General features: G+C 38.2%; 1 protein-coding gene across 1 annotated transcript in view; it reads right to left on the reverse strand.

Moving 5' to 3' along the window:
* LOC117425161 (protein spire homolog 2-like) overlaps positions 1–23,009 on the reverse strand; it is a 34,832-nt gene that overhangs the window by 5,163 nt on the left and 6,660 nt on the right. The window contains exons 3-14 of the mRNA XM_034041882.3: positions 16,717–17,079; positions 12,922–13,002; positions 11,791–11,955; positions 10,745–10,831; positions 9,687–9,810; positions 8,688–8,857; positions 5,817–6,027; positions 5,005–5,138; positions 3,843–3,980; positions 1,769–1,836; positions 487–514; positions 157–254 (exon numbers count right to left, since the gene is read on the reverse strand). Of these exons, the coding sequence (XP_033897773.1) occupies positions 157–254; positions 487–514; positions 1,769–1,836; positions 3,843–3,980; positions 5,005–5,138; positions 5,817–6,027; positions 8,688–8,857; positions 9,687–9,810; positions 10,745–10,831; positions 11,791–11,955; positions 12,922–13,002; positions 16,717–17,079 (1,667 nt within the window). The remainder of the gene's footprint in view (positions 1–156; positions 255–486; positions 515–1,768; positions 1,837–3,842; positions 3,981–5,004; positions 5,139–5,816; positions 6,028–8,687; positions 8,858–9,686; positions 9,811–10,744; positions 10,832–11,790; positions 11,956–12,921; positions 13,003–16,716; positions 17,080–23,009) is intronic.

The raw sequence follows: 23,009 nt of genomic DNA on the forward strand, positions 1-23,009 counted from the left end.
AATTTTCTATCAGAGTACACTGCCCCCCAAACATGCTTTGTTTGCTTTCAGAAAACATTGATCATTTTTAACTACAGTCCAACTCAGGGCAAAACAAGATTATATTGCAGACTCTCCGGCTGTGCATCCCAAAGCGTGGTGTGCTAAATGGCTTACTGATAGATGTCATGCTTCTTGGAGTGACGGCCTCCAGTGCTCTCAAAACCCACGGCGTAAACAGGTAAGTGTGCCAGCTTCTTTGAAGGGATCTTCATCTACAGAGGAATAAAACAAAATCACTACAGTAATACTACTGATGGGTGCTTATTAAAAATAGATAATACATTCATCTAAATTTGGGTTCTAGAATAGAAAACAGGAAAAATACAGGGGGGATCATTCATAATAAACAAGACTATTTTCATGCAAAATAAATGATGCCCACAAGGATTATTATCTAAAAATGGGTAATTGTGCCCCACTCCCTTGATAAACTGAAGTTCTTACCTTTACACTGCAGGATCCACACACATTTCTGTAAGAAAAGAAAAGTCAGATATAGAGGTGTGTAGGCGACAGGAGTGCAATTTGTAAATGGAATAATACACAAGTCTTGACACGAGAGGGCAGTGTTGTCCCACACTAAGGACAATCCAGGGCCATCAACAGTGTGTTGCACAATGAATTAGTACTGTATAGTACTAATGTCAAATGTTTGGAGTACTCTCCACTCCAAACATTTGAAGACCCCTTAATTTAAACTTGGGTTTACATAAACCCTGGGTATGGAATATTAGAAACTACTTTCTAAAAAAATACTTTTCGTAATTTATAAACAATGTAATCTCATGAAAATTGTGCTACCTTTTTTGTTGCTTAGAAACAAACTTTTGTTTTGTTGGCCCACTTAGAGGCCCAGTATCCTCCTCGTAGCCTTCATTAACAAACCAGCAAGGCCTAAATTAATCCAAAAGTAGTTCCCCACGTCATATATTCTGATAACTTGTGCTAAGTGTAGGGAGTATATATAACCAACGATTCTCCGAATACAGGTAAAAAGGGAAGCTGACAGGTGTATAAACTGACAGACAGGTGCCAGATTGACAAAATCAGATTACAAGCATCTAAAATAATCGAAGCAACATACAGTTTGAATCTCAAGTAGGGCAATGATAAAGTGGCCACACCCTCTTCAGGCTTGTTCTTGCTATGTGGCCAAGGGATGTGGTGCAGGTATCAGCACACCCATATGCACGTCAAACACTTTATCAAGAGACTTCTTTATTGTTACTGCGTGCATCAAACTGGAGGTGCCTGTCTGCCTTCTGTTTTGACATGCATCTGGGGAACTACTTATCTAATGTTAATGAAATTCAGTATGGACTTTATTAAATCACACATTGGGCCGTCCTCTCTCTGGAATGTGTGGCATGTACATTTCCTTTACCCGAGGAGTCGCACCAAATGCAACACAATTAATTGCTGTTTCCACCAACACTCCTGGTTTCTGAATGCTCCAAAGTGACTGGAGCAAGTGAGTGAAAAAATATTTAAATAAAACCCATCCATTTTCCAATCGTCTTGCTCACTTTGGCTCACAGCCAGTGGGTCTGTTCTCATTGCTATGTATATATTGTATCATTTTTCCTGTGTACATGTTGCAGATTAATTTTCTACAGAACCAAGTATGTATGTATGTTGTCATAACACATTTGTATTGTTTTGATACACTAGCAGAAAATAAAATAATTATAAGTGCTATGATGAAAACATTTCAACAGGTACAAACCTTTTGCAGAAGAGGCAACTTGACGGCCATGAAAACAATGGGAACTTCACTCGACAGCAGCAACAAACCTGTGTGTGTTTCAAAAGTGAGAGTTAAAATGCTACCGGAGGGCAAACACTGTGTGTACATACAACAAGTCAAAAAGGTCAAAGCTTTATTCAACATGTATACCTTCAGTACCTCTGGTACACAGCAGATTATATTTTGGTCAATAACACCTAGAATGAAACAAAGGTGCCTAATGTGTCTATCCAACACAAAATGGCACTGCAATACAAAGCATCACTTCTCAGCACAAGGTAAGTTTGTTAAGGTGTTTGGCCCTCAACTGTCAAATAAGCAAATGCCTCTAATCTAGGTTGAGCTCTGCCATGCATGAACATGAAGTTTCACTGATGTTAGCACAAATTTTAGGAAAATCCCATGAAGGAGATTGTGCCAAATCAGCTAATTATCCCGCCTGACATTTCAACCAAACCTGCTTCCATGTTATGCAAGTCAGGCACATTGCCCACTTCTTATGTTCAGATGTTAAACATGTTCATGGATTTATAAAAGTGGGGGCCCTCTGATGCAGTTTAGCTAACACTCATTCTAAGTGAAGTTTAGACAACCTAGCACCAGGAGGCTTACCATGTTCTCAGTCAAGTACCTACTTTATAAATCTGGCTACTAGACTAATGTAACATTTTGAATACAAGCCACTATTACTGAAATTACAGTAAAACCGGTACAATCCAGCTTGGACAGGATAAGACAGTGTGCTGAATTACAGAGTTACTGTAATGCAGTAGTCATTGCGTACAGGAACACCTCCTTAGGGTACAACCTTGTGGTGAAATGGAATTTTCCCATTGAAATGCTCCACCTAAAGGAACTTCACTTAAAAGAACCCCTTTTTGGCACTGATAGCGATTCGCTGCTAACCGATTCAAAACTGATACAGTACTGTTTTGTAACATGATAACCCATCAAACTCAAATGGTTTATTCAATCTTTTCAAAACTGACTTCTCATCGTGAGAGTAATCTAGTGTTGCTGCTGCATTTAACGTGTGTAGCACGGTACTGTATTAATAACCATTGTGTTAAAATTCATAAATTACTGTTCGAGCCACTGCTGCATTTTTACCATATGTAAGGATTCATTTAATTTGTCTGATAGTTTATTAAATGTTAGTTTATTATTATAGTTTATTAACATATGCTTGTCTATTGCTTTTCTCTTACTTATTCTGTTAATATGTTGATGCACGTGCGTCATTACATATGAAATCAACAAATACAAATCTATTCATTACTTATTGTAATTGGACTTGGCATATTGTGTCCGGTGGTCAACAATATATATATATATATATATATATATATATATATATATATATATATATATATATATATATATATATATATATAAACAAACACTCTATTACTTTGCATACACCGCATTATAAACAATAATGCCTCAACAAACTCTTCACCTGTTATTAGCCCGAGCCTGTTTAAACCATTCCTATAGAAAGAGGTGTACTGTACCTGCATGCAGGATTCAGGTGCTTTCTGCTGGCACGGAGGTTTTCACTATGTTGCGTTTAACTAATCATCTTTTATTTTCAAAATGTTTGAAACCGTTTGCCTAGTGATTTTGAATTTTTCACTTACTGTAGCTCTTTCTGTTATTGTTTTGTTAAACGTTGAGCTTTTTTGATAAGCACACATTTTCTTTCAAGGAGATAGCTCTTTGTGTGGATGTTTAAACATTTTATTTGCTATTCAACAACTGCACAATTCAGAATGGCAACAGCGGGATGTGTGAGTCACAACGTCTTGCTTTTGTTTTTTACAGAAAAGAAAAAAAATGTAGAGGGTATGGATTAGACAGGTTTTACTGTAGTTGATTTGATCTTATTGAATCCATTTTACTATACTTAATTTAAGCAATACAGGGCATTGAATAAATCATGTTATCATGACAAACTCTGGAGAGCAACACAATAATAATGGGATTTCTGATAAGGGAGTGTGTAGGTCAGGGGAGCCTAACTAGTCAAATATAAAGCAGCCTGTTTGTTCACCTTCCCCTTCTTCAGATTATTACTCAGCTCCCTGTCCTGAAGGAACTTTTCCATTTCTGCTTTCACCAACACCTTGCGCACGTTGATCACCTCCTCGATGGTCAGAGCAAGACTCTCCACAGGATGGCTGAACTCCTCCTGGAGAGAGAAAACAGCTTTGAATCAGAACTCAGGAAAGACTTTCATTTCCAAGAACCATACCTTGCTCACTCTTCTCACTGACCTACTTCTTGAAGGCAGGTGCCCAGACTACACTCAAGGGGTCTATCTTATGATCCAAATACTGCCATCCTAAACCCACAAACCTGCTCCACTGCAGACCACTGGACTCAAACTCTTCTCCTGGTCTACATAGTTAGTATGTTCTACTTACTATCAAATTGATCCAATTACACCTCTGACCAGATCTCAAAGTACTTTGTCATTTAATTACACAGTACCCATTAACCATTCAGATGACGGACGGTTTGATCAGATTAGTTATTGGTCTTTTTAAATCAAAACCATCAGGAAACTTTAATACCTTTATTACACACTGTGTGCTGTCACGTTTTGAAAAACACATTTGAGAATGGCAACTCTTCAACGTAAGCTAATTGCACGTTCAGGTAATTGACTGAAGTTAGCAGGAAATATGGTGTCAAATGTCACAGGGCGCTGAAAAATACAATTGTACAGTCTCCTGCTCAAGCAAAAGACAATGAGGTTTTGCCTCCAGATTCTGATACTCCGCACATTAGGCCCATCCAAGCTCGTCCAGTAAACTAATTGATCTCAAAACTTTGTCAAATCAGGTCTTAAAGGATCCAAGTGATTCTGCCTCAACATGACTAGGTAGCCCATTCCATACCCTCAGCACTCTGTGTGAAGTGTCTCCTTCCCTCTGTCCTGTCTACCTACACTTCATTTCCAACAGTGTCCTCTGGTCCTGGTTTCTATACCGTGCTTAAAGTATTGGTTAGGGTTAACTATGTCAACTCCTTTTAATATTTGAAAGACTTCAGATCACGCTCTCCTCCTTAATTCTTCTTTGTTCCAGGCTGTAGCTCAGTATTTTAAGCCCTGGGATTGGTCTGGTTGCTCTTTGCTGAACTATGTTCCTTTGGTACTGTGGTGACCAGAACTGGACAGTTCAATGATGGAACACAAAAACATTACCCACCATCCACTGGTTTGTGGAGCTGTGTTTGGACAAAGAGCTGCCGTCTCTCTCTGACCTCTCCTCCACTGAGCTAAGTGAGCCTCTCCCAGGGGAGAATGCTGTTGATCTCTTGGCTCCACCAGCGGGGAGAGAAGCTGTGAACACACAAAACATACAGCCGCTCCCTTAGAAATGCTGACTGAGTGGAACAGGAAAGTTCATTTGGCAAATGTGAAACAACAAATATGTGCTCGGTATGCATGAACAGTGGCATACCAGTATTAACTGAAAGTGAAACAATAATTAGAATTATGGAAAGAAAATTCAGATCTTATATTTCTACAGATCCCTTTGTTACTTGAGCATTCAACTACATCGCCATGGTTACTGGTTGTTTTTCACCCTTGAACTCCAATCTCAAACCTGCTTTTGGAACCTCCGACATCCTGTTTTCTCCTTAAGACAAATTATACTAGCCCTTGTCACCAATTGACTATATTATATATCATATTCCAACCTGGATTACAAAGGTGATGCAAATAACAGAAGAAATTTGAAATAACTGTTGTTTCCAAACCCCCATTTGCATCATGTGTAGCTTGCAAGCCATAAAATGCAAGACCTACAGTACATAAGAATTTAACATTTCTGGTTGACTATTTTAATGACGAAAACAGTTCTGGATATTAATATAAATCCAATGATGTGTTTTGGTGAGGGTTGACTTATTTGCATCAAATACAATAAAATAAAGAGGTCTGTGTTTTGCGCTGAAGCATTTATATCTGGTGGAGGGAAGAAGCAGCTAGAAGCAGTGAAGAGGACAGACTGACCCCTGTAGTGAATTGCATCCCTGGTTGAGAGGCCCACACTGCCAGAGCGCGTCCGTTCCCCTCTCCCAGCCAGGTGTGCCGATGCAGACTGTGACTGTGCCATCTCGCTCTGCAGCTGGGCCAGGTCTCGCTCAGAGAAGGAGTGGTCGCGCTTCAGAGGCACCGGCGAACTCTCCACCCTCCTCATCTCCCCGTTCGGAGACTCTTCTTCCTGGAACACAGCGAAAGAAATGAACACACACCTCAGAGTGCTGCGTCTGCTCATCGGGCACTCCAGCAAGGATGGGGAAAAAATTATGATGTTAGAGGATGGATACAGTGAGAACCACATGTTAGAATCACTGGCAGTATCATATTACAGATCCAATTCCCATTCACTCAATACGAAAAACACTTATTGTAACAAAATATTCTTTTTTCTATAATAAACTTTCCCCAATTACAGACATCACTGCATCCCTTATCATGCTAATGAATGTCTTGTGGTTATTTGCAGGTTATTTTTTAATGCATGTATAACTTATATAACATATGCAGATGTTTCACTGAATATTACACAAAGTTGTGCTTCCTGGTAACTAACCATTTCCTGTGCTACAGGCCAAGTATTCTGATTGCAGCAAGACTGCTGGGAGCAACTGCTTAGTTCTTACATGAAGTAGTAAGTAAAACAGACTGACATTTTGGCATCCACTTTTCTTGTGGCAAGTAAGGTTGATTCCTATTTACTGTAAAGTTGATGAAAATAAATGCCAACTATATATAACTGAAAAGACGCTCACCACAAAAAAAAGGGTAGCAGTGATAATGTTAGTCCCATTCTTTCAGCCAGTAACATACCTTGACCCAGAAGGCACTGCTTTGGTGAAATGCCCAAGGAAGTAAAGCAGTAACAGACTTCCTGGAAGGCCAGGCAAACAAACTGAAAACTTTATTTAACCCCCATCATGTTTTAAAATAAAAATACTAGCTTGCTATGACATGGGTTTTTTCAAAACTACAAATCTGAAATCTATGTAGTTAATGTACGTGGAAAAAAAAGCTATCCCATTGTCTCCATGTAAACTGAGCAGAGGCAACACTCCTCCAATCCAGGCATAATAGAATTACTTTCACACCACGCTGGGTGGGGTCTGAGATCTACAGGTCCACAATATGGTTTTGAAATGGCAGTGCTGCTCGGCTGTCATCTTGCTAATTCATTTCAGTCATGAGTGCTACTCTCATGAAAATGCATGACACTTATTTAAATGAGCTGTGCTGTGCTTTTTCCAAAATCTAATTAAAAATGACCTCCACTTTGAAATAGCCAGCTGCAGTCTGTGGAATGGATCACCATAACAACCTGCATGCTCCAGCAAACCACTGCAAAAATACATTATTCATGGCTTTAAGATGTAAGCAATAATAGCAACAAGAAATATCTCAGAAGAATTGTATACATAGTTGAACAACATATCTTTAAACAAAACTTGTTCAGATTTAAGATAGAGGGTAGGAGACTCTTTTTACTCGAGTGGGTTACCTTGCCATGTTGTTGAGGCTCATTGTGATCCTTTTAGTGCCAACTTGATAAGTTTTGATTAAGACAGAGATACTAACTATCTACTTGTAACCTGGGCCTATATTTATCATTCATGCGCACGCAAGCATTCCCTTCTAAACTGTCCGCAGGCACATTCCAACAGAAAGCATGTGATTTATCAACACAGAGGTCTGCGTGAGAATGATTGTAGACTCACGCACACTCTGGATCGTTTCCTTGTGTTAGACTGATGGTCCTGCAAGATACGATCACACTCCTATTAAAAACTGGCTGAAGATCTGCAAACAGAGCAATATGTAAAATAATAACGTTCTCATTAGGTTTATGTCACTGATGCAAGTATTGCTGAAATTGTGATGTTTGTCTCATATAATTCTTTCATAAATGATTGCAGTTATATGCCAAACATGCTATTATTAATATTGTTATTAATATTTAGGCAGTAGTATGATATAATGTTGGTTACCACCACCATGATTATTACTTTAATAAGCAGGTGGTCATGTTTTTGTGACTGTCTTCTTTCAGTTGTGCACTGGTAATTACAGAAATTCATAATTTGAAAATGGCTGATCTCACACTTGTGGAAGACCTTGCTAATGCTGCTTTTCAACAAGCATTTCGGAATCAATTTATTCATGATTTATTCACAGCAGGTATAGAAGAACTTTTCCAAAGGCAGTCCTAATGGAACTGTGCAAGACGTTGGCTCCTAGGTTGCACAGACCAACCAAGTGCACACATCCTATTCCTGGACATATTCAAAGTCCTCGGTAGACTGGAGTAAAAATGGATTTTCATTCAATTGCTGGGTTCTCCAATGCGATCGGTGCTACTGTTCTCATGTAACAATAAAATAAAAAGCACCAAGAGTGAATTAATTACATTTTGTGAACAGAAAACATTCAATGAATGTGCCATTTATATCTGCTGCCTGTCTTCGTCTACTAAATGTTGGGGCGAAATGGCAGCAGTGTGGACACTCACCTAGAAAACGGAGCAGTGACAGACAGCTACATTTACCATGGTTGGCAATATAGGGGCGCTTTAAATGCAAATTTCCTTGTGCAAACAACTTAGAAATAGGCATACGAATGCCTTACGCAAGATTGATAAACCAGGATTTAATTATTATGGTGCGACAATTCAAAAAACGTTGAGTACGAACACATCAAGTCATTTATTCAAGCACGAATGATAAATATAGGCCCTGATGGGTATTGATGGGCTTAATGACCTCCTCTTGTTCGTAATGATGTTATTCTAGCGGACAGCTTGAGTGAAACACGGTTTGTACAGTGGGCTGCCCTGCCTTCTCTTCTTACCTCAGAGATATTCAACTCATCCATCTCAGCCAGGGTCGGGGCCTTGAGCAGGACCCGAGGGCGTTGCGGTGGTGCTCTGGCAGCACCCTCTGGCATGGAGAGGTCAATGCAAGAGGTGGACGTCACATCACTGGAGCAGACCTGGACAATGCAGGGCAGGGAGCCAAAGTCTAGGGAGAGACACATCACAATACAGTTTTATATACAGTAGCACATGAATGCACTGCAGAGGAGGGAGAAAAAAAAACACAAGAAAAGGCCACATTATAAAAATAATGCAACTGGAGTAAGCCACATTAAAAAGATGTGTTTTAAGCCTTGTTTTAATAGTCCTAGAGTATGATTTGATAGCTGAAGTTCCACAGTGTTAATGACAAAAAAAATCAGTTGTATATTAATGGAACACCAGAATATACAGTATATAGGGTGGTACTGCAGAGAGGTAGCCAAGGAGCAGGTCTACAAGAGCCTTGTACATAAGAATCAGATATACAGATCAATTCTCTGTTCTATTGGCAGCAAATAAAAAGAACTGCAATAATCGATATGTCATTCTGACTTCTAGCAATATTCTTGAGATGGAAGTAAAATATTTTAGTATTAAATGCGTGTCTCACAGATCATCTCGGGATCACCCCAAAATTTCTACAGTCACTGCAGATTTAAGTTCAATGGTTGCCATTGAAACAAACATGGGTTCCACCAACTATCAAATCACATGGTCAGTGTTGTATAGAAAGGTGCGGCATTCCCAGCAGCTCAATGCCCTTACTGTAGCTGTATTGGACAACGTGTTGGAGGTTAATGGGCAATTGCTAGAAGGTCACTCTTTCCTAACCCTAACCGTCAAGATCTTTCTATGGCGAATGAAAGTTGTTATAACTGTAAGAAATGTATGTTAAAAGTTTTGATTGTGGAATTTTACACATGCATAGTATCTATGCATGTGTAACCCTGAACACACACATTAGGAACCCAGTGATTGGTTAGAGTGCGTACTTCTCCTGTTCTTGCAGGGGGACTCCACTGGTCGCAGCTTCCTCTCTTGCTTGATTCCTGCCAGGATTTTCTCATGGAGGGTGTGCTCCTTCTCAGGCAGTGGCCGAAGTCTCCTTTCAGACGCCTAAGAATATTCAGTGGGGGAAATATATATGTTAGCTATTGTTGTTCAGCCAACCACCTGACTGAATGGTCTGTCTCGACAAGGTTAAATTAATTATAGAGATGTATGAAATGTCATAGCTATACTGGTCATCGTTAATTGTGCAATAACCCGATCAGAACAAGAAGTCCCTTATTATTTTGAAACTGATATGGAGCCCATTTCTCCTACTACTAGTCTGATAGAAGTACTCCCTAACCACTTCATGTTTTACATGAAACAAGACCTCTCATAGTTATGTGCGTGGGGTCCCAATTCAACACCGTGTTCTGGCAGGAGAAATCGTCTTCACCTGAGTCGCCTTTGGCCCTGGATTTACAGGCGTACATGTAAATCGTACTATTAAAAAAAAAAATTACCTATAAAGAACATGGCAATGACTTGGCTTAGAAGGCTAGCCATGCACCCGACAACAGCAAAGAAATTAGAATGCTAGGGAAACAGAAGCAGAGAGGGGAGAAAACTGGGGGAAAAAAAAGCAAAAACACTGTGAAAGACCCAGGCAAGACAAGCAAAGGTACAAATCATAAAGTTAAGATGAGGACAAAGTGGGGGAAAAAACCAAACAAAAAAACCAAAAAACCAAACAAAAAATAATATTAATATATATATATATATATATATATATATATATATATATATATATATATATATATATATATATAATGTATATAATGTATGTAATGGTCTAATCTTTGTTTTATTGTCTGCTTGTAAAGGAAATGGAATCATCATGGTGAAAGACCGGCAGTGCTCTATATTATAATAAATCTGAGAGCTTTTTAGAGGAGCCAGTTGGAAAGTCCTTACTAAAGAGGTATGTGACCAGCAGGAAGTAAATAATACCAGACAGGGTTAATGAAATGGGTTCAAGTCACATACAGGGTACTCTCACCGGTTTTAATGGAGGTCGAGATCTGATAAAATCCAGGATGCGTTCGTGCGCATCCTTCTTTACCCGCTTTGTGATGCTACCGTCAACCTAGGGAAAGCATTTCGATTAGGAGTGATTGATAAACTGGTATGAAGCTATTGACACGTCAGCCTCTAGCCACACAGTGTGCAGACTGTAGATTAATTTTGATCAATAGTAAAGCATGAACAGATTACAGTAAAACCTCTCTAATCCAGCCCCTCTACAAGTCTGTATAATTCGACATATTTAGGACCCAGACAAATCCCTACTGAAATTAATGGTGTCATACCCTCTACAATCCAGTGTATTTTGGAACCCGGCATGATTTGTAAGTGTTGTCTGCTTAAAATCAATGTAAACCTGATCAATTATGTTACGTAAATACATGCATGTGCATCTACAGTACAATCCTTGTTTACATAATGGAGAAGGTAAAATCTAAATGAATACAATCCTTCAATTACAGGGTACACTGGGACAGTATGTCTACTGTATATACTGCAATGGAATTTAAGATGTTTGTCAAACAGATGAATTAATGCTGGTTCAAATATTCAAACTAACATGGCTTGAAACATACCCATGGACTAAGGAAATTTCATATTTGTTTGCATTTTGACAAAAAACTAATTTACTTTATAATTAACAAGGGTAGCCTAGCATAAAGATTACAACACACTGTCACTTGAAAGTGATTAATGAACTCAAACAAACTGACTAAACAATCTGTTACTTAAACATTCCAATAATTATCAGTTATTTATTTATTTTTAAAAACACCCAGTTACATGACTGGCACTAAATGAACTGGCATCAGTATACCTCCGTATTAAACTGAACTCCTTAAAAGTCTAAATGTGCAATAAAATAATTTGTATCCTACAAATGTAGTTATTAATAAACCATGAACTTCTTTATATGCGTTTTACTCAATGGCACATTTTTTGCAATGCTTAAAGCAGCTTGACTATGGCCCCAGGTTGCTGAGCTGTTACACTAGACGGCAGAGTGGAGCAGTGTCTTACCGTGACCTTGCGCAGTTTGAAGTTGTGGGCGCGGATGTCTTGCATGAGCATCTCGAAGGGGGTGAGCTCAAACTCGGTAGGCAGCGGGTCAAACTGCTGCTCCTGGACCTTCTTCAGCTTGACACCATTCCGCAGGTCTCGCATCAACTGCACCCAGAGCCGCGTCTGTCAGGGGACACAGGGGGAAAGAAGAGATGTTTGAGAAATAGGTCAGAGCACGCTTCATGACCAAGACTCCTAGGAGCTCTGAAACCCAATATGTGTATTTGAATGCACAAGGTGTATTCCAGTGGTGTCGCCAGCACATTATACAATATATTTGAATGCAGAAAGCAGCCTTATCAACCAATGATCTTGTATGATGAAATTATTTCTGTTGCACTTCCTAAAAGTTTTAATACATTTTCACAGGAGTGTATATTGTCTTGGTATTGGTACTACAAGTGTTGGTCCGAATGTAAAGGACTAATTTTAGCTAAACTTAATCTAGATAATATGCACATGTGCAAACACACACACAAAATGTAGCTGGATATTCAGACAGAATGCAAGACCATTTAGTCAGGGAATTTCTTAAGCACAATTAGTATTGTTCTTGTGTCAATTGCTTCTTTTCATTTGTCTGCCTGCATTTCCCTTTACAGATGTGCCCTTAAATTAACAAGAGCATTTAGAGCCCTTTTCTAGAGGTAAGGTGGTTAATTGAGAGTCCCTGAATTGATTGCTAATAGCAGGTTAACAAGCTCAAAAATCAGACATTGCTGGGAAGAGTGAAGAGGGATCTCGGGCGTACCCTCACAACGATTCAATTTCTATTGGACGCCTTCATGTAGGACTAAAGTTGCTCTTTATACGAGACTAACCCTGTGGATTATGGGAAATGGTAAAATTCCCAGTGTAAAAAAAATAGTTCAACCAATTAAACTTCCATCCAGACCCTGAAGTAGTTCATTCTATAATTGTACCTGTTAAACCTGGAATGGAATGGCCTTGCAGGACTGTGATTGGACACCCCTGTTCTACATGAACTAATCCAAGTTGTTTGGATGTATTCCTAAAGAGAATGCCTATGTTGTTGAAACAGTTACAATTGCATTAACAATTCATAAGCCTACATCCAGTTATTCTTACCCAGTCTGTGTGCCTGAGCTTGTCTAACTCAGCTGTGGGTCCCGCGTCAGGGTTCTCCTCCTCTCGGATCTTGTTCAGCATCTGGAAGAGAGTCACACACATTACCCAACTGTTCTGGTGTACACAGTATATATTAAAGCAGACCATTCTGTTAGAAATCTTTATGTCCTCCCAGTAATAGCATGGGGGGAGGAGAGATTACTTGAAAGTGGAGTCTAATATATTAATTGTAAAAATGTGCAACCTTTAAATCAACATACAGGCACATTTTTTGTTTTGTTTTATTATAAAACATATTTTAAAAAGAGGAGTATATTTGGACATTCCAGATGAAAAATTGCTAATTTTGATAAAAGTACTATTTCTCGGTGAACATCCTATATCTTTGAAGAGTGTTTATATATTGTTCACACTATCTTTATAATGGAAGCTCATCGTGCTTTAAATGAAGTTTATTGTGTTCGTTATATTTTATTTTTTATAGAGCCCAAAACAAAATGCACCCGCTTCCTCAAGACCAATGTTGACATGTGCTGTAATTTACCCTCAGTGGTGGAACGACGTACCCACGGATATCAGGACTGCTCAGTCCCCAACCATCTTTTGGCGCCTCCACAAGACAGACCTTTTCAGACAGCATCTGTAAACCTCACAATTCTCGACTACACTGGACTATATGGGACCCAATTGTATCAGTACTTGCATCACCTTGTACTTGCACTTAACTGCTCCACGCTTTGCTGTATTCTACTACTGTTCTCAATCATAATTATATTTTCTTTATCTTGTGCTTACTCTTAAAGGTAACCGTATTCACGTTTTTTGCTCTTGCTCTTAATGGAATTTACTCTTATAACCAAATATTTTTAAGTTTTACTGCTCTTGGTCGTAATCACTCTCAAACGTAATTATTTAATGTGTTTTTTATTTTCTTTCATTTGATTGTTCTCTTGCTACTAATTTTATTGTATTTTATAACTGCTTTTATCTGTAATGTGATATTTTGTAATGTGATACTTAACAACTGTAAGTCACCCTGGATAAGGGCGTCTACTAAGAAATTATTATTAATAATAATAATAATAATAATAATAATAATAATAATAATAATAATAATAATAATTTTGTTATATAAAGTGAGAGCTTTTGTTTATGTCATCGAGAGGCAGTGGTAGCAAGATGTTTACTGAAAATGTATGATTTACATCACTTCTGTATCATTGGGATATAATCTTATTACTGAAGGCTAACATTGCTAAAAATTACTACTGCCGCATTGCAAAATATTTAGACTATATCAGGATCAAATTTGCTACCCACACAAGGTCTGTGTAACCTAGCAACAGGTCTTTCACCTCCATTACTGCTGAAGTGCGGAGGCTGTTGGATGCAGAACAAAGTGGATCACAGTGTTGTGCAGTAGGAAGACTGAACAGGTCTTAATGGAAATGTTGGCCAGGTTGTTGTCAATATAATCGCATCTACCGCACTCTATTATTATACCTCTGCTAGCTTGAGCAATGCAGCTACTCCTGCTCACTTGGTAGACATGTCACATACAAACCAGGGAGATTATAGGTTAAATTCAACCTTCTTCTAATAAGTCGTCACAAGTGTTGATGAGATTTCGTCACAACTGAAGTATTTGTAAGAAATCATGAAACACCAGGTTTGGCTTCCGTCATACTTTCTAAAGCAGGAAAACTAGAAGAGGCCAGATCTTTATCACTCTCTATCCCTTTCCAGTCTGAAAGGTTTTGCACATAGCATTCACACCTAAAGGAAATGTGACACCATTGTGGCTGATGATTATTATTATTATTATTATTATTATTATTATTATTATTATTATTATTATTATTACAAAATGCCCAAGTTGAAGGAAGAACACATGACCTAATAATCCTGTAATTTGCATCTGTTCTAATGCATTGCACACAAATACCTGCTTTTCCTGCTTAGCATTCTGCCATCACCAGTTAATGAGCAATCCTTTAGTCCTCTGTCTATTTAATTGGTTTTGAGTTGTTCGCATTTACTCTGTTTACCTATAGATCTGTTACTTTTTCTTTTTTTATAGATCTGTTACTCTTAAGAGTTTTAATCCACTTGGTTTTTCACAGGCTTTAGGAGGTTGGAAAATATACTAATGAATCCAGGCTAGGTCAATGAATCCATAAGGACAAATGACAAAACAAGAATCAATGGGGAAAACACTACATAATTAATAAACAAGTGTAGTGTAATGGGTGTACAAACTAGTTAAACTTCTCTTTGCACGCTCTGTACTTTTCAGACAAATTAACTTTCATTGCTGATTATTTAACAGGTCGGATTGGTCTACCAGGTCAGGAACTAGCAGGAAGTCAGAAAACCTGGAGATGCAAAAGATTGCACACTATTATTGTAAAAACCAAAACAAAATGAACACAGAAAGGTTTAGATTTCCTCATACTTTAAGCAGGAAGACTAGAAGAGGCCAGCTCTATCACCCTCTAGCCCTTCCCTGTCTGAAAGGTAGGTACTTGTTTTTCTCTGCACATAGCATTCATATCTCATGGAAATGTGAAAATCACTGTGGCTTATTATTATGATGAAATGTCTTCTGTACAAGGAAGAGCACATTACCTAATAATTATTTAAATGCTGTTGTGTCTCAATGGGATTCCCCATTTAAACATGGCAAACTTGTTTGGTATGCAGTTAAAAGGTTGCATGAACTTGTTTTGGCCTTCACCAGGTTTTTGCTCTAACCTGGTTGTTTTAACTGTTCCTTTGCCAAGTCAGTTCTCTATCCATCTTGGATCAGCGCTGAACTAAATGCAGTCAGTTTCCTGGGAGTGCCAAGGCTTCCTGACTATGGGTGAATACTCCAGTTAAAAACATCTGAATGTTCTAAAGGTTATTTGGTAGCATAAACTTCACTGACAGTCAACCTATGTGTGAAAGGTCAAGGGGCAATGTCACTGACTGCAGTCAAGTGTGAGCCTGGGCTCCCTGACCTGAACCCCAAGCAAATCTGCTTTATTGGACTGTGATTTGGACGATTGTACACAAAAAAGATTCACCCACGAAAAAGCTACTTACTTCATGTAGAAGAAAAAGATGGACTGAAAATATCTGGTCAAAATCCAGGTAAGATTAAAACTCTGCACCAACATTGTGGAGTGACATTAATAGTGGGTTTCACAGACCTAGATTTGCACCAATCTTGGACTACTTAGTCAGGGTAGTGCTAATCAGGGTCTGTTAAAACTAGCAATAAACAATTAAAAGAGAAAGTCGCGGGGTTCCGAAAAATATAGCGTTACACGTCCACACATGTTGCTACAACTGTTTAAATAACGTTCCTGTAATTTTTCTTTTCATTGTTAACATCCTGACAACTTTTTACACTTATAACGTTAAAGTCTGTTCAAAGCTCTTTTCAAAATGTCCTCTAGTGCAATGATACTGGAAGGATTATTGCCCACATTGTCAAACAGGTAACTCAGCAACAATGAGCCATGATGTGGTACAGAACAGAAAAGCCAGAGCACTTGTTATGTTTTTTTATCGTTCTTCCTGCAGTGATTTAGAAGACAGATCTCAAACCCCCAGTGCACTACAGCAGCCATTCTGAAAAGAGCTTTGAAACAGACTTTAAAAGTTATAAGTGTAAAAAGCTGTCAGGATGCGAACAATGAAAAGAAAAAAATGACATGTACATTTTAAACATTTATAGCAACACGTGGGGGACGTACAAAGCTATAAATTGTCAGAACCCCGATACTTATTCTTTAAAGCCAGCCGTACCTCCTTGGCGTTCTTGATCTTGATGAGGAAGGTCTGGAGCTCCAAGGTCTCCACGAAGAGGGCTCGGCAGACTGCCTGGTAGTGGGTCTGGGCCTCAGAGGGGTTGGAGAGTCGGGCAGCACACACTGCCATCACCTGGTGGAAGGAGCGCACAGTGCGGGGCGGGACCTCTGACTCCGGCTCCTCCTCTTCCTCCTGCCCGCTGTAGCCCTCGTCTGCAGTGCCGCTGCTGCCCCCCTCGCTATCCCCATTAGCCATCAGGTCGATGAGCTGCTCCAGCTGGGGGCTCAGCTCCCGTTCCTCGCTCTCATCCAGGCCCCAGTCCAGCGCACGGTAGATGGCGAAGCCCAGGGACTGCACAATCTTCAGGGAAAAAAACAATGTGATTAAAATCCAGCAAAATGATAATATGTGTGTGTGGAAAGTCTTGAATCAATATACAGTATGAACTGCTATAACATAGCATAGCTTGTAATACAGCAATCCATGCTTACGTAAATTACATCTGTAGCTCTCCCCAGGTTAAAGTCCCCAGGTTAAAAAACAATACGTTTTTTTCTTTTTTTTATCTCAATATTCACAGATATTTTTAGTCTAATTAACCTTTTTCTCCAGCCACATCAGGTAAAAAGGGATTATCTTAAACATGAGCCTTAAAAATGGTATCACCGACAGTACGAATGTGTACTAAAACATACCACTATCCTCCAACAGGTATTTGGAAGTTCATTTTACAGCCACGAAATTCCTAGTTTTGCATTAGAAACAGTAAAAACAAATCCAATAAAATAATAAAAGCAGACGGTTCTATAAAACCCCTCAGGCCTCTCAAACATCCTATATCTCACCAAGATCCACTATCTAGCTTCCATGGAATATATTTACTTATTTAGCAGTAGCCAGTCATAAGTTATTATCATTGTGTTTACCCTTCACATTGCCTAGCAACAACATACAGCCTGTACAATGATAAGTATAACTATTGAATAAACACACGCTTTTCCTTTTCTAAATGTAACAGAATTGCTGAAGTGTTTGTTACACACAGGGAATGCATTGGGCTTGCTGTGTGGACAAAGCACTCAACTTTACTATCACCTAGCTGCAAGGTGGCAATAAACCATGGAGGAGGAAACACACAGTACTCAATAGTGCTATATTTAGAAATGCTAAATGAAACTAAACATGTCTTTAAAATGTTGGAATGGTTTGAGATTCACAACATATACTATTGTATGGACTCCACCCCTGATTTTGTGCATTTTTAGCCATTTGTATTCTTCTCTTTTCCACTATTGCCTTGTCAATTACAATGAACTTGAGAATTAGTTCTGTACTAAGTTGAGTACTGGCTAGTACGGTACTATCTGCAGATCATCCCCAGCTCTGTACTATAGTACTAATTGCACTGAAAAAAATACAGTGAACAAAGTTTGGGATCAGCCAATCCCTAACTTTAGCACAGCCCTCAGTGGTAAACTGATCATTTCTCATTCGTGTGTGAGAAATGGCATGGTGTGGGGTGGGGAAAGTACAGTAAGAGGAGTGCTGCATTCTTCTACTGCAAATATATCACTCAAATACAGGTCATGTGACAATTAATAGGTGCATTTTACAGTAGGCTACGTTTTCAAATAAAAAAAACATTTAAAAAAATGATATTAAGTTACCCTTTCAGCACTAAATAGAGTGAGACATAAAAGTGTCAATGCAAACATATTCAGTACCTGAAGTTGAAAACATTTATCACAAGTAGAGAAACATGTGAATGGCTATCTCATGGTTTCAGCAGTGACCATGAACAGAATTTAAATCATTGTCAAGCTGCTTTATTTCATTGCCACATTCAAAATGATGTAGCATGAAAAAAAAGGTTTCATACAGACAGCAAACCAGGGCCAGATTCTAATACACATAACTCAAATAAGTGCAAAGTGCCCTGGAAATACAGTATCAGTTACATAACTAAAGGAATATTCGACTATTTAAAGCAAATGTTGCCTACCAGGGAGTACCTGATGATTCAGCAAGCACTTTTTCAAAAAGAATTATCCGAAATTATACTGTGCATTTCCTGATGTAATTGTACTAATGGGAATTGATTGAAATGAGATCATACTTGTTTTACCTTGCTCTCAGCACATTGAAAGAAATGTAATGCATGCCTGGGCCATTTACACTCTGTTATTATTGAACAAGCAGTTCACAGGAAAAGACAGTACAGTACCTTATACTTTTCTTAGATGGAATATCACAGGACTTTTTTTTTAATGTTTTAGGCCTGGAAAATGGCACTATTGATGCGATTAAAACATATTCGATAACATGTAATTTATACAGCGGCTTCTAGTGAAATGTCTGGACAACAGAACAGACTGCAATATCAAAGAAACGATTCAAACACAGAAACAAAAAATGCATATTCGTTTGTTTTATGTTTAAAAGGACACGCAAACCCGCCCAGTTCAACCAGAAACTAATTCGCCCCGCCCCTGACAAATATGCTGGTTTCAGTATTATTTTTTAAATCCTGTAACGTGGGTGTTTCCTTTGCGCGTTCAAAAAAATGTAGCTTTTTGAGGTTTATTTATATTAGGGGTGTGAACGGCAGGTACGTTGCATGATGTTTCTCTTCTAATGGTTTAGTAGTGCCGCACCTTAAGAAACAACCCAACCAAATGGTCACGTGCACCATTATACAATTTCAATACAACCAGATACTAGAGTTTCACTTTTCCATACCTGAGTGTAATTTCCTCCTGTCCTATTTTCAGAAAAAAAATTCCCCCCACCTTCAATTTTTAATAAAGAGGGGCCAGACAATATTAATGCTTACAAACCACCACAAGGCACAGAAGAAAACTGAACTAAGTGATAAACTTTTATCTAATTCACTTATTTGAAGTAATACATGAATAAGCTTTGATAATTACCTAATGTCACAGAGCACATACCCTTATGAAAGGGTACAACACTAAAAGCATAGCAAAGTGTAATTCAGCGTGAAAGCATGGTGACATAGAGTTAACAAAATGTAAAACCCAGAGAGGTATGGTAAAGCATATTAAACCAGGTAACCCTTTGTGAACTACAGTATGGTAAATGAATTACAAAACCATGGGAATACTGAAATTACAGTGAAAATGTACATAAATGAAAATTAATCATGTGTGCTTTGAACACACCCCATCGTCTGCGCTTTTAGATGTTCTCCAGGAAAGGCGCTATATAAAATAAAATTGATTGATCTTTCTCAGGTAGGTATTTTTTTTGGTTTGCTGCCTAGTAACAGTATGAGTCCAACATAGCAGGGAAGCACAGTCTTTTTTCTTTCTCCATCATTCCTGGTGTAGATGACAGTATAGTAAATTTAAGGTTTGCTATGTCCACTGTTCGAATAAAGGACATTGACATATGAGCACCTAAGGCTAAATAAGAATAAAAACAAAAGTACCTGAGAAGATATGGGTGAGCGAGTCTCCTACTATAATTATGTGCTGCCCTGACAGACTACTGTGAAAAACACATACCACTGCACATTTTATGTCTGTGTCAGTTGGGTTCAAGGTAATGAAGCAATTGTGAAGTCAGTTGTAAAGTTCTAGCACACGATATTACACATTATTAACAGGAGGGTTTTTTGCAGCACACTGCTGCTATGTGTCAGCACTGTTAGGCAAATTGTTTTTTAAGTTGGCCAGTTGTAACTGTGTTGTAAAAACAGACACACAAAACAGGAACCGCCATAAAAGCGTCACAAGCAAAGATACATTTAACCTTTAATCTGGCATACCTGTGTCGCTTAGTGGTTTTTCCTGAAATTCTAACAGGCATATAGATAAGTAGTGTAAATTAGTTTAGCACAATCTGATTCTAAACATATGACTTTTCTCACAAGCCTAATATATGCTTTAAAAGACTGTCGCAGTCATTCAGTGGTCTGGAGGGGAACATGTTAGTAGTTGTAATGAAACCTATTTTAGGTAAGAAAACAGGTAATAAAAATAGCAAGTGTAAAACTTTACACTATATAACCATTATATTTATAAATTGGTTTCCAAGTAACGTTTATGTACGGCAAGCAGGATTAACACATTTTTGTCTAGGCCCAATTTATGGGGTTGCTATGAAATGCAGGTAGGTTTACAAGAACGTAGCGATCCAGCTTCTAGACAGCAGCTGGTTAAAAACACTGAAAACCAGCTTGGCAAGGTCTCTAATGACAAACACCCCGTCACATTCAGGTCTTAAAAAGAGAAACTTGCACTTGATGCTTGGAATGAAGGGGGGTGGGGGGTCCCCAGAGACTTGACAGGGGCCCCAAAGCAAAAACCAATTTCTTCAATGCGTAGCATTCCAGCCATTCCAATTAAATATATCTGCCCAAATCAGCCAGACCTCCCGATATTTAATCATCATTATTTTACTGTCTGCTGTATATAGTATGATTTTAAACTATAACCACAACAATAATTATTTAAATGATAATGTATTTATAAATACCTAAATGCATGTAAAATAATATGCAATAATTTACAGTGCAAATAATCTTGAAATATATTTGTAGACCTAAAATACTGGTTTGACATATTTGTCTCTTTCGTCAATAGTTACCTAGAAGTGAATGCTACATAGTTTACAGGGGTGCTCTCTTTGCAACTTTGCCTGGTGTCAGTTAACATTTGGCAGTGACAGTGCAGATTCAATCCATAGCTTCCGTCAGAGGTAAACATTGACTGCAGCAAAGACATATTGCAGTAAATCATGTCCAAATATATTTATTGCACAATACAGCCACTGCACTATAATGTGCACACCAGCAAATTTGTCTTAAAGGTTCCCAAGGTAAATCTACTACAGACCTACAGTAAACTACAGTGAAGTCAAGTTCAAAAACAAAGGCATGCATTTTCAAAGAATGACTTCAAAACATGTTTGTGGTTAAAGTTTCCAGTTCAACCTGTCCAAATTGTTGGTCTTCAAAAGACATGTGGAAATAACATGGGGAGTGATGTCATCATCGAAGTCAGGCAGCATAACTGACAGGCTAAAGGCCATGTATTATAGCTGTACCATAGGACCTGATAGCATGAAACTATCAGAAGAAAACATTGAACCCCTATTGTGCTTCTCCTGAAAATACAACTTTGTATACAGCAGCATACAACGGGATTTCTACACACTGCAGCCTTGCCAATCTATACAGTTTGTAGTATCGACGATGGCTAGAAATTGCAGAAAAGCATTGGTTGTGAATGATAAACATCTCTGTACATTCAAAAAACGCAGGGGTTCCATTTCTCATTATAAACAAGGTTTATGTCAAGGCACAATGTTACAAAAGCAACCTTAGAGGAACAGTTTAGAGCAAATTTATTCAGAAGGCAAAACAGCTAGATACACAAAGTCTTAAAGAGTAAGTAGTGGGTTTCCGAAAAAAACATAGCCTTGTACATCACCACATTTTGCTACAGTTTTTTAAATAACGTACCTGTAATTTTTCTTTTCATTGCTAACATCCTGACAACTTATTATAACTTTAAACTCTGTTTTAAAGATCTGTCCTCTAAATCACTAAAGGAAGAGAGATAAAAAAAATAAAAAATAAAAAAACAAAGAAAAACACAACAAGTGCTCTGGCTTTTCTGTTCCGTACTACATCATGGATCGTTATTGCTGTGTTACCTGTTTGACAATGTGGGCAATAATCCTTACACTATCAGTGCACTAGAGCGGGCATTTTGAAAAGAGTTTTGAAACAGACTTTAAAGTTATAAAGTGTAAAAAGTTGTCAGGATGTTAACAATGAAAATAAATAATTACAGGTACGTTATTTAAACAGTAACAGTAGCAGTAGCAACACGTGAGAATGTATGACACTATTTTTCAGAGCCTCGCTACTTATTCTTTAATGAACTCTTTCTTTATATGAAGTCCATATGTTATTTTGCTGTAGTTATATACTAATCTTGGACTACCTAACATTACTTTAGGTAAATCAATACAAGATTAGTGTTAATCTGGGTTTGTAAAACCACCTCATAGTGTTCAGTTTACAACTAGCAATGTTAGTGCAAGACAATAAAACCCTATAGCAATCAAATGTGGGAAGTTCACACATATGCACAAGTATTGTTTTTTCATTATAGAATACTATTGAATTACCCTGGGGTAGTCTTTATGTAAAGGTATTCAGTGCTGAATGAGTACCTGTACACAGAAATACAAGTCCACTACTGAACGAAATGCAGTGTTCGGATTGGTTCAGATAGATAAAGACTAAGGAATATGTG

Source organism: Acipenser ruthenus, chromosome 20 (genome assembly GCF_902713425.1).
Source record: "Acipenser ruthenus chromosome 20, fAciRut3.2 maternal haplotype, whole genome shotgun sequence".
Taxonomy (NCBI): domain Eukaryota; kingdom Metazoa; phylum Chordata; class Actinopteri; order Acipenseriformes; family Acipenseridae; genus Acipenser; species Acipenser ruthenus.